A 13241-nucleotide genomic window follows, 5' to 3' on the forward strand; every position below is an offset into this window, starting at 1 on the left:
CTACAGAGAGAGAATTCTCTGTCCGGTGTCCATCAGGGCTCTGTGAAGTGATTGCAGAGCCCCAATGAGAAGCCATGGAAACCGGAAGCCTCAGGCTTCCGATTTCCTGGCTACAGAGGCCGGCGGGGGGAGGGAAGGCAGGGCTCTGTGCGCTGTGCGCTCTACTCTCTCCCCTGCCGCTATCACAAGATTGTGACAGCGGCCGGGGACAGAGGAGAGGGGGCAGACATGGGGACATCAAAAATATCCCAAAAATGTCTAAAAACGACCTGGGCATCGAGGAATCAATGACCCAAGGTTGTGAATGGGTTAAACACCTCTTGCTAAATCAGCTAAAAAATAATTTTATTTTCAAGGTGATGTGTATGTGGAAGCCAATAAACAGGCTAACAGTACTGATCATACTTACTATATTCCGGAAGGAATGACTGCGGATGGGATCTTCAGCTGCTAGTGACGCACTGCTCAGCATAATAAACACGAGGATGAGGTTGGTGAAGATGTGATGGTTGATAAGTTTGTGACAGCCAACACGAATCCTGCACAAAAAGAAAAAAATATACTAATTAATATCTGTGTGATATGGTGTGATAACGCCAATGTATTACCCCTCAATGGGCAACCCCAACAGTTAGTGACTGATCATCAGTGTGTTTAAGTCTGCAAAACATTTTATACTTAAAGGGGAAAGAAATCGTTTTTTTTTTGTTGTTGTTTTTCAACTTGTGACAGAAAGTTATACAGATTTGTAAATGACTTCTATTTGAAAATATCAAGCCTTCCAGTACTTATCAGCTGCTGTATGTTCTGCAGGAAGTGGAGTATTCTTTTCAGCGTGACACAGTGCTCTCTGCCGCCAACTCTGTCCATGTCAGGAACTGTCCAGATCAGTATCAAACCCTACAAAAAAACCTCTCCTGTTTTGGATAGTTCCTGTCAAGGACAGAGGTGGCAGCAGAGAGAACTGTTTCAGACTGGAAAGAATACACCACTTCCTGCAGGACATACAGCAGCTAATAAGTGCTGAAAGACTGGAGATTTTTAAATAGACCTAATTTACAAATCTGTGTAACTTTCTGACACTAGTGGATAACAATTTTTTTTTACCAAAGTACCCCTTTTAAGTCAGTGTAAGGTGTATGGAGGCTTCCTGACTCTCCCCCAACAGATGACACCATGCTACGTGCACCTCTGGTATTTACTCTCCATCACTGATTTGCTAACATCCCACACAAGCTAATATGTATAACATAAGGCATGAAGAGAATATATAACTTATGTAAGGCTGGGTTCACACTGCATATTTGGAGTCTGTTGTCATCCACATTTTTGAGTACGGTAAAAAAAGGGATGAATTTTGATCTTTTTTTTTTTATAATGAAAGTCAATAGAAAAACAGATTAAAACGATGCACCCAAATACGTCCATCTTTTCATGTTTTTTGCAGAAAATGGAATAAAAACACACACTGCAAAACATTGAACATACAATATAAAGAAACAAAATAATGCCTTTGCACTGCTAGTACGGGATGGTACGATATATCTATACAGAATACTAATACTTACGGGTTAGTGTTGCTGAAGATAAAGAAAGCACTGCCCTCCGGAATGGGAGTTATCTTTTCTTTCATATTTAGCTCAGACATCCGACGTGGACGAGGACCTGCTGGTACTTCTGGTTCATCTTCATCCTCCTCATCTGCAGTAGGGAAGATCATTAGTGCTCACAGACATTACATACATGTACAGACAGGGAAACCTGGAGTCATTTAATAACTATTTCTCTTATGTTTTCCTATGGAAATTATAATTGCCAGACTGGTGACTTTTGTGTGTTTTTTTATGTTTTAGGAAGGTCAGATAACCATTTTAAGGATAACCCCTTCTGTACAGTTACCTGGCTCAGCATGCTCCTTTTCTTCTTCTGCTTCTTCATCAACTGAAACCTAGAGAAGAGAGGAAGGTTTTTACAATGCTATTATAATCTCAGCGATGCTCAATAATAACCATATATAAAAGTTTACTATATATGTAGATGTGTATGTTAAAGGTAAATGATGGAAAACATGGTCCTAAAGTTACACAATTTTATGATATAAATTTAGTAAAGAAATCCAAGCTTTCCCTGACTTTACAGAATTTTAGCTATAATTTAAACAAGTTACCAATATAAATTAAATTTAATTTGTTGCAACCTTTTTGGTAAGCCCCAAACAGAAATGTCACAAATCATTGTGCACAAGAGCTCTGTGCAAACATCTGTGACTATTCTATACACTGGCATACAATCCATTATAATTGCCCCCCCCCTTATCTCTAATCCAAGGCCAGGGTTGTGAGTTGTAAGAACAATCCTCATTTTAAACATTTTTTTCCATGGGCCAAAGTTCTCTATTAGAAGGACTGGTGGTAAACTTTTTTTTTTAAACTTCTGCCAATACGGTAATAGGAGGTCACCTTTGCTTCAATTGCTTTCTTCCTATCATTGTCCCCTTTCTCTCCATCCTTGTTTTCCAAACTTTCTTTCCTGGAATTGAAAGCAGAGCACATAGTGAGAGCAGGAAAGCACTAAATATACTTTAAACCCTTTAAATGCTATGGCCTTTGTAGTTTCACAGCTTCATTGTGCACATGGGAGCTTAACTTTCATGCTGTGTAAACCCCGAGTCAATGGGGCGGTCACCGGCGGCCTCTAACCAACCCACCAGCCTTAATAGTTAGGTATCTTCCTGTTTGGTTATAGGTCGGTGGGCCAAGGAAAAGTCAACAAGGACCACCCTGCTGACTCTTGGTTCAGGCAGCATAAAGTGATGACAAGTTCCCTTTATTGCATTTTATGTTGCTTTCCCATACTGTTTCTCGGAGAAGCAGCCTTGACCTCAGTAGTTTGGCTGCCAGTGTTAATAGTTCTCTTTCTCCTACAGAACAGTCATCTACTAAGATTCTACCAATTCCTGGGCCTAAAGGTTGCTTTATTCCCATACCCGCTGCAAAACAGGGAATATCTAAGCACCCTCTGAAAAATGTAACACTCCGGGCTGTATATGTATGAGCTGAATGAATCAATAATGCATGGTGAACATGCCTGCAGGACCCATAAGGTACACATTCACACATTGATTTCCATGACACAGCCACAGCCGTAGCTGATAAAAATAGAGATTGCTATAAATATTCCCCCTGAGTGTGTTAGCACTTAGTAAATTAATGATAATTATAATAATCAGCCATTCAGACACAGGGGGCGGCATTTTGCCTCTTGAGCGACAAGACCCAGCCATTAAAGGGAACAGGTATATATTTACTGGTCTCCCATAGTCCAAAACTGAATGTGGAACCTGGTTAATAGCATTATTCTCGCCGGTGGATCGGGGCAATGAAATAAGCAGAGCGGCTCATTTACACGCTGCTTCTAAGCTGTGTAATTCCTATCAAGCGCAGCAGTATACAGCCTTACTGAGTCTCTGAAGAGATTACCTGCGGCTCAGGGAGATAACATGCTCTCTATAAGGTCACAGCTGAGGGGGGCACTTTTTGTTGGATAAGAGGGTTTATGAAGGTATTGAGGGTAAAATTAAAAGTTAAAAATGAAATGACTTCTGAAATGATATTCTTCATTGCCCCCATTTACCGATGGAGGAGGGGCTATACAGAGCATGTACATGTCTACTTGTGGAGACTTATAAATAGGAAAAACATATCTGCTTTAGAGATGAGCGAACCGGGTTCGGGTTCGAGTCGATTCGAACCCGAACGTTCGGCATTTGATTAGCTGGGGCTGCTGAACTTGGATAAAGCTCTAAGGTTGTCTGGAAAACATGGATACAGCCAATGACTATATCCATGATTTCCACATAGCCTTAGGGCTTTATCCAACTTCAGCAGCCACCGCTAATCAAATGCCGAAAGTTCGAGTTTGGATCGACTCGAGCATGCTCCAGGTTTGCTCATCTCTAATCTGCTTTCATTCTTAAATTTCTTTATACATTCTGATTTAAAGGGGTAGTCTCATCTTAACTTGTTATCGCCTATCTAAAGAATAAGTCATAACAAGTTAATTGGTGGGGGTCTGACCACTAGGACCCTCACCAATGCAGAAAAAAAGGGTAAACTTTGCAAGGGAATAAAGGGGGTGCACCATGTGTACATGGCCAGGGCTTCTTTCACTCTCTATGGGGCCACTAAACATTTCCAAGTTCAGCTCTCAGCAGCCTCATAAAGAATAAACTAAGAGTCGGCCATGCATGAAGCACACCAATGTATCCAGGGACAATTCTATCCCCATTCTTGGGATTGGTGGGGGTCCCAACAGTTGGACTGTGGATAGGGGACAACAAATTGAGATGGGAATATCCTTTTACATTGGGGTAGATTTACTTTTCAGCAGTTTCTCTTTGCAATTAGAGTAATTAAAAAAAAAAAAAAAACTTGACAAAGGGATGTGGCTTCACTGGAAAGAGATGTAGCTGTCTCCACGCTCCTAAATGATGGCGTAACATTTTGTAGTAAAGTAAACCAACTAATAGCTTGTCTAAACTTGGATTAGACAGTATAAAAATGCACCATTATAATAAATCTGGCATGCTCTTAGACTGTCTAGTCTATGGATTAGACAGCACAGTATTAGCATATCTGCCCTGTTTTTATATCCCTAGTCTCCAGTATGGTAAATTTTCTTTCTTAATCATACAATGTACCTTGCGCTCTTTTTCTTCTCCTTTTCCTCTGCGGCTTCTTTTTGTGCAGTGTTCAGACTCTCCGCATCTGCCAGGTTATCCACAGCAATGGCCAAGAAGACGTTGAGTAGAATATCTGTGGTGTGTGAATTCAGGAAGCTAATCGCTCCATATACAGCTTGTTTTCACGAGTCATCTGTCATTCAGGGGCTTCTCCCATCAACACAGAAAATCACTGAAAACACTGCACTTTCCTGTGATATCCCTCGCCTACACTCCAGAGTATGTCTATCAGTCTGGATATGCCACTCAAAACTAGGATGTTTACTGTTACACTATGTACTTGAAACTATAACCACTGATCTGTAGGCTAAAGTACTGGGGATATTATTATTCATTCCCATATTTAAAGAGAAACTATCAGCAGGTTAGAAGCATCCAACCTGCTGATATATCCATAGCGCACAGGGCTCTGAGGATAAAGGTAAGTTTCTTACCTTTATCCTCGGCGCTGTTTCCGTGCTATTAGGGAATACCACCCCCAGTGCACCTCTCCAGCCCACTCCACTGATATTATTTATAAAGAGTGGGCAGCTAGGGGCGTATCAATGCCCCCCAAACACTTAATTAGAATAAAGATTAAACTTCTAATAAGAAACTTACCTACATCCTTAGTGCCCCATGTTCTATAGGAATATATCAGCAGGTTAGAAGCATCTAATCTCCTTATAGAGTTACTCAATAGGAGTCCTTAGCGTAGGATCTTTATCAGTTAATTTTTTTTTTCCAGAAATCAGTAGTATAAGCGATTTTAAGAAATTCGATAGTAGGTTTTGTTAGTCAAAAAAACTCTTTCTGTACTCAAAAAGTAGCACTCCTCTCAGCCCCTCCCCTCTCCATAGAGCATGCTGGACACAGAAATCCTGCTTCTTCTGAAGTGAGGGGGGAGCTAGGAAAACAGCCTATTCATTATAGAAGGAAACTCTTTTGCTAACTAAAACCTATTACAAAGTTTCTTAAAATCACTTGTACTGTGGTTATTTATTATTTTCAGAAAAATGACCCTGAAATGACAGTTATGCTTTAAGGTAACTATTTTAGCAACCTTGTTACATTATATAGAGATTTTGATTTTGCTAATCTATCAATGTGTGTTCAGCAGAGGTTCAATCCATCGATCAGCAGCGTCAATAGGCCACAGCTCTTACTGAAGTACTGCAGTCCCCAAGGAGATGACAACCACTCTAAGCACTTTAAGTCTTATAGATGCTCCAGTCACTTTGATAGCCACATGACCAAATCAGAAACTTCATTTACGGTATGGTCCCTACTGACATTTCATAGACTGTCATGATTTTCATTCAGTCCAAATAAACTTTTCTGGAGTAAATATTTCAATATATTAGATTTCGTGAAGCTTTATATAGGAAAGGATACAGTTACCACAGATAAACAGTATGATGAAGTACACACACACAATCATTCCGGAAGAAGATGGCCCGCCATATGCCATAATCCCGTCATACATCACAGCATTCCAGTCTTCTCCCGTTAGTATCTAAAAAATAAGACAATAAAGTCATATGTCAGATTATCATGACATTAAAGGGGTTATCCAAAGATTAACAGTTAGGAAAGTTACCCCCTACATGATACATGTTAATCATTAGCCGGTCAGTGGGGGTACAAACACTAGAACCCCTACAATCAATAGAATGGCAGTCCCTTGTCCTTCGAGTGAAAGCAACAGCCACCTGCATGCTCTTCCATAGCTCTATTTACTCTCTATGGGACTTCCAACCATAGCTGAGTGCAGTGAAAGTTGTAATTGTTGCCATTTTGGTTTCACATACCTTTCCTGGAAACTGATATAAATAGAATAGAAATGTAAGTGGGCTCAAAAGACTAAAAAAAATTGAAAAGCATTCAAAAGGGTATTCTCATCACAGCTTGTTATCCCCTATCCATAACGAGGGACCCCCACCGAACCCTAGAATGGAGACACAATCACCCCTGGAAAGAACGGAGTGCTCACCGCTGTGGCCACTTCGGGCTGTGATTCAATCATTCTCTATGGCTTTGGCTTTGTTTGAGTGGCTAGAATGATTTTCCAGAAATCGGACTGACCTTGTAAGAATTATTTCCCTGTATCCTGACATATTTCACAGAATTCATTCCCCTTGCAGTGTGCTCAGTCTGATTGTCCCTTTAAAGCCACTATCTTATATGAAACAAGCTGAGATTAAAAAGCATTGTACTACAGGTTATAAGCAAGAACACAAACTCATTATACCCAGGCTCTGGTTATAAGCAAGAACACAAGCTCATTATAACCAGGCTCTGTCATTGATCAGATGCCTACAAGAATAGCATACAATGGATCCGAGGCACTCGTGTTCTGTCTCCTTCAAAATAAACATGGCAATAGAACAATGGTTTAACAAAAAAAGAGCTATTTGATATTCATCCTCATTCAGAAACGTAAAATGGCTCTAAAAATACACAATGCAGAAAGAAATGACAAAAGGAAATTATTTACGAGTTAAACAAAGTCTTTAGTGTGTGGTGAAATGATCACTGACATTGCAGTGATGAATGGCGCTTAGAGGCTTCACATAGATAAACAGCTGCGAATCGAGCCCTTCTGCTGCCTGAGGTGGAACAGAAAATAGCGCCCCCTACTCCCCAAGTCAGGAAGGAGAAAGAGGGATGAATGCATGCAGAGCGTGCCAAAACTATCATTACTCCATGTAACCCACTAGAGATGATGAAATGCTGGGGCTTCAGAACCAATTACCAGTTTTCCATAGAATTTTGGCCATCCTAGAACTGATATTGTATCTTGGGGAACCACTCTACTCTATGTTCACACACAGTAAATGGCGGACTCTACAGATGAGTGCAACTCGAGCATGCCGAGTCAGATTGTTCACCTGGTGCCCAATGGAGCAACTCATCCTGGCTCAGGTAAAGAGCAGTACAAGACTTGTGGTATGACATCGTACTGTAGGGAGGGGATACTAGACAGCCAGTCACTGCATGCACTTCACTAACACTGGGGTTTACCAGTACAATGGCCACTTTTATTGGTGGATCATCTAGCTATTCACATGTGCCGCAGATCCTGACTGTCTGTAGCATTGTATGTTGTATGAGTCTGGTCTCGAGTTACTATGGTACAGAAAGGGACATTGTATGTTGAAAATATTGTATCCTGGGGCCATTGTAAGTTGAGGGATCAGTGTATATAGTGACCCGACAAAGGTTAAAACAAAACTTCTTAGGGAATGTTCACACTGAGGAATAGGCGAGAAACTGAAGAGGAATCTGCTCTTAATTTCCGCTTGAAATTCCTCCCGTAAAATATGAACAGAGCAATGTCCCATTGTGTTTAATGGAATTTCCGCTCTGTTGTCCACACTGCAGAATTTCCAAGCAGAATTTTCTGCCGCAAATACACTTTCTGCCCAAAGAATTGACATGTCATTTGACATTTTTCATTTTTTAATTATGTTTGCTATGGTGTTTTCTTTTTGTTTTTTTTCTTGGATCATATAATAACAATAAAATTTAATTATACTTTATTTGGAGGTGTGCGCTGTGATAATGTCTAGCGTTTTCTTTGTGTTGGATAATTCTTTGGATGGATTCTGCTAGAGGAATCCTATAGAAGTCATTGGGGGCTTAAATTCTGCTCGAATTTCGTTTGTATTCCGCTCGACTTCCGTTCGAATTCCTAAATGTGAACCAACCTTTAAACTATAGACATGTTTAGCTTGTACATCAAGAGCTTTTACTAGGGTACATGTTATATGTTATGTAGATGAAAAATGTCATGTGAAGAAGAACAAACCATGTACGAAGTTACTTTATTTGACAGATATTTTATAAGGGCTGGTTTAGCAGTATAGTTCACCCTTTATGCATATAGACCCGATCAGTGGTCCCCAATCTTGACAGAAACTACAAATTTCAGCATGCCTAGATAGTTAAGGCTAAAGAACCACAGGTTGAAGCCCAGGGAACTAGAGGACTAGATACTATTAGTTCAGTCAATGTTGAGTACCTCTATATCAAGGGATCCTTGGTAGGGATGGTCCGAACCTGCCGAGGTTCGGGTTGTACGAACCAGGACTCTCGGCAACGATTCCCGCTGTCTTAAACCTCCGTGCAGAGGGTGGATACAGCGGGAGGACCGCCTGGAAAACTGGGATACAGCCACAGCCATAGGCTGTATTCCAGTTTTCCAGGCGGTCTTCCCACTGTATCCACCCTCTGCACGGAGGTTTAAGACAGAGGGGAATCATTGCCGAGAGTCCGGGTTTGTACAACCCGAACCTGGGCAGGTTCGGACCATCCCTAATCCTTGGTCCAATTTAAAATGGAAAAGACATAAGTTTCTTTATCCAGAAAGTCTACATACCTGGAATACTGTCAGGAGAGACTGGGGGAAGTTATCAAAGGTGCTTCTTTTTGTCTGGGTTTCATCAAAGTTAAACTTGCCCCCAAACAGTTGCATTCCAAGTAGGGAGAAAATGATGATGAAGAGAAAAAGAAGGAGCAATAAGGAAGCGATAGATTTCATGGAGTTTAAGAGTGATGCTACAAGATTGCTGAGGGATGCCCAGTGCCTGGAAAGGAAAGAAGGAAGACGTTAGCACAAATGAATGGCAGACGATATAAGAGAAGACATAAGACGGCCGCAGTCCTCAGGCTACCTGGTTACTTTAAAGATCCGTAAAAGTCTGACACATCGAAAGACAGAGATCCCCAGTGGTGACATTATCTCCAGCTCCACCAGGATGGTTTCAGTGATCCCTCCACACACCACAAAGCAGTCAAAGCGATTGAACAGAGAGACAAAGTAAGCTTGGAGGCCCAGGCTGTACATCTTCACTAACATCTCACAGGTGAAACACGCCAGGAGCACTTTATTGGCAATGTCTGGAACAAAGAAACGTAATGAGTTCCCGTCTCCACAAGGCATTCCCTGAAGCCCCAGCCCCATATGATATTGCTGATAATCCCAGTAATATGGCACGGATATTATGGAAGAAACAGGAGCATGGTTTTGTCCGCATGTCCGCGTGTGGGAACATGGCCTAAGGATCTAGTAATCTGATCTGTGTGTGACTCATCTGAAGGTTGCAGCATGTTCACACACTGTTGAAATGACGGACGTTTTTATTGGATGACAAATAATGGACGTTATTTTATGACAATGGCCGTTATTATAGAAATATATCATATATTATTTTGACAGTATGTGAACATAGTCTAAAGGGGTAAACCAGAGAGATATTTTTTTCAAATCAGCTAGTGTCAAAAAGTTATTAGATTGTTAATTTCTTCTATTTAAAAAATCTCAAGTCATACTTTCCTGCTTCTCTCTACTTGCTCTTTGTTTTTTTCTCTCTGTTCTTACTTGAAGTTGCCGTAACAGGCTTATTATGATGGGAGTTGTTTTTTGGGGGGTTTCCCTAATAATTAGTGGAACATTATGTGCTCTTATGGGGTCTTCTGCTGCCGTTTGGCTTCTCCCTCACTTGGTATGTCGTTTAGGCACTAACCATCTCTACTGATGTATCTTGAAGAAGTGTTATTGGATTATGGCCTGTACGCTCAATTGTTTGATTTTCCTGTTGTATTGTTGGAAATGTGATGCTATCTGCACTTCGCCAATACTTTTGTATACTCTTTTTCTTAATAAAATTATTGAATCCGGAAAAAAAAAAAAAAAACTCAAGTCTTCCAGTACTTATCAGCAGCTTTATGCCCTGTAGGAAGTGGTATATTCTTTCAAGTCTGACACAGTATTCTCTGCTGCCATCTCTGTCCATGACAGGGACAGTCCAGAGCAGGAGGGGGTTCATTATGGGGTTTTGCTATTGCTATGAACAGTTCCAGACACAGACAAAGGTGGCAGCAGGGAGCATTATGTCTGACTGGAAATACTACAGAACTTCATCCAGGGCATACAGCAGCTAATAAGTACTGGAAGGCTTGGATTTAATAACTACTAGTGGTAATAAGGCATAGTGTTTGGTGAGTATATCTGGTATATGAACTGGAAAAGCTACTAGTGCCTACAAAAGGACAAAGCCAAAGTCCTCCATCCACATTGTCCTTACAGAGGTGAAGAGAGAGTGGTTCTGGTTTCTGTCGGGGAGCTGTTTGTTTGAACTGTGTTCAATACTATAAATAATAATATAATCTGAAGCAAAATGACAAACCGATAACATAATTCCCTGTACCTTGTATTTGAGTCAACCACTCAGGCTGATTGTAGTGCTCGGAGGAGATAGTCAAGGTGTTGAGAAAGACCAAGATGATAACCAGCCAGTAAAATGACACAGATTTCACTGCAGCCCTGCACCTTCTCCGATTAAACCGGTTCCACCGACGCCAGCGTCGACTAGGGGACAAAGTGACAAGAGACACAATAATGTAAAAAAATAATTAACCCAAATGTGTGCTAAAGTATCCATATGCCCACGATGCCTGATGGATTTCAGTATAGCCCATCCCACTGCATCCAGAAAGAATGGAAAAGTGGTCAGATGTGCGTGGCTCTCTGCGTTTCGTGCTATGGGAGTTATGTGAACAACCAAACAAGCCGAGAGCAACTTTAATGGAGGATGGAAAAAACTATTTGTTATATACAGTGAGCAGGTCTATGAGACTTTTATATGCAGATATGGGAAATACAGTATGTAGAAATTTAGTAAAATAAATCAGGAACACGATTTGCGGCTGTGTCCTAGACAGAAGTTCAGAGATGGGGACCCATGTCCTAGAAGTCATTTATAAAAAAAAAGTCTGAGAAACAGATATCATATAAATGTGAAGGTACACCGAATGGTGAACAATCCTATGAGAAAAAAGAAAGGAAAAACTTTGTGGAAGTTCATAAGGGCCAGTTCACACGGTGTAAAAGTGGTGGAATTCTGCCAGCCTCCACGTCATACTGGCAGTCTATGGGAGGACTCGAGCCTCCTCTTTTCATGCGGAAGAATTGACATGTCAATTCTTCGAAACTGAGAGGCGCGTAGAGAGGAAGCATACAAACCCTCCCATAGACTGCTAGTATGACATGGAGACTGGCGGAATTCCACCAGTTTTACACCGTGTGAACTGGCCCTTAAGCGACAAACTTTCAAGCAAGATAATGTGGCTGGCAGAAACATACCTGAATTTAGACTTGGAAATGGACTGACTGCAAAGAAAAAATAAACAAGAAGTTTAGCGCTATACCAATGTGAACTTAGACACATTAAAATGAATATGAACAGATTTCTGGGCTAGTGTTAGATATGGCTCTATACTCCTTGTCTGGATACAAACTTAACAAAGATTCTAAAGACTATGGAGGGTATAATTATTTATATTCTATCCACAAGTTATTCCCTATCCTGAAATAAGAGTACCCATTTAAAGGGCTCCCCCTCTTTTTAGGCACCGGTGACACCAGAGGAGGACAACAAGGGAGCGTAAGGATAACGTTGTTTTATATGCACCAGCAGCAATATGTTAAAAAAAGGCAACCCCTTTGACTATTTCAAAAAAAGTTATGAACGCTGGGCTCAGGGGCGTGTGAACCTGAGTCACTACATGCAGGTAGTCTGCCTAATAATAAAATCCCTATATCTCGGGTATGAAGGGAAGGAACGTAGCAACAAAATAAAAGCACCAATGGAATGAAGACAATTGAGGCCACAAAATGTGCCCTGGAGCCCCCAGTTCTTCAACCACAGGTGCCTTTACTCAAGGGGCTTGTGTATTTTGGTCAGTGTTTGTAGCCAAAACCAAGAGAGTCAAAAACAATGAAAAAAAAAAGGTGCAAATCTTTTCATTCTATTTTTTCTCTACTGTATGTCTCTTTATTTGGCTAAAAATACTAACGAGTATACCACGTGTCAGCCCAGCCTTAGGCTATGTTCACACAACCTCTTTTTTTAAACAAAAATACAATGATCAATATTTTACGGCTGTAATGATCAAAATATGGCTGTATTTTCGCCTCAAAAAACGCTGTGTGAACATGGCTGTAAACTGATTTCTACCTCTGTCTATCTTTTCAATTTGGCTAATCTGCAGCTGATAGGGTTCTGTATGTACCATTAAAAAATTTCAAACAGAAATGTTATATTGAAGCTAGGGCTGGGGATAGAATTTGTGAATCTATTTAATTATTTTTGAAAATAATTAGATTATTTTTTTTTTTAAATGTGCGCTTAGACCTATAGAAGAAGCAGTGGCGCTCCGGATGAGCTGCTCCTCCTGCAGGTCAGAGCGAGACCGCACGCCCGCACCTAGGTGATCGCCACCATCTGCCCGCCTACAGCCAATTACTATGGTTACTACTACTACCCGCATTCCTGATACTACTACTCCTATTACTATAGTTACTACTACCCCCACTCCTGGTACTATTACTTCCATTAATATTGCTACCGCTACTCTTATTCCTGATACTATTACTCCCGCTACTATTGCTACTACTTCCACTACTATGGCTAATAATACCCCCACTCCTGATGCTACTACTCTCACTACTGCTACT

The 13241-nt window shown here is 40.9% G+C and overlaps 1 protein-coding gene across 16 annotated transcripts in view; it reads right to left on the minus strand.

Annotated features, from left to right (window-relative positions):
- The window catches only part of CACNA1D (calcium voltage-gated channel subunit alpha1 D), a 256373-nt gene that overhangs the window by 75373 nt on the left and 167759 nt on the right, over window positions 1-13241 (minus strand). For all 16 annotated transcript variants that reach the window (XM_069967036.1, XM_069967038.1, XM_069967021.1 and 13 more), the window contains 10 exons: window positions 11868-11894; window positions 10933-11093; window positions 9397-9622; window positions 9102-9309; window positions 6116-6236; window positions 4700-4814; window positions 2460-2529; window positions 1900-1948; window positions 1569-1701; window positions 410-539 (listed from right to left, as the gene is read on the minus strand). In XM_069967036.1, the coding sequence (XP_069823137.1) occupies window positions 410-539; window positions 1569-1701; window positions 1900-1948; window positions 2460-2529; window positions 4700-4814; window positions 6116-6236; window positions 9102-9309; window positions 9397-9622; window positions 10933-11093; window positions 11868-11894 (1240 nt within the window). The remainder of the gene's footprint in view (window positions 1-409; window positions 540-1568; window positions 1702-1899; window positions 1949-2459; window positions 2530-4699; window positions 4815-6115; window positions 6237-9101; window positions 9310-9396; window positions 9623-10932; window positions 11094-11867; window positions 11895-13241) is intronic.

The sequence above is a fragment of the Dendropsophus ebraccatus genome, chromosome 4 (assembly GCF_027789765.1).
Source record: "Dendropsophus ebraccatus isolate aDenEbr1 chromosome 4, aDenEbr1.pat, whole genome shotgun sequence".
NCBI lineage: Eukaryota > Metazoa > Chordata > Amphibia > Anura > Hylidae > Dendropsophus > Dendropsophus ebraccatus.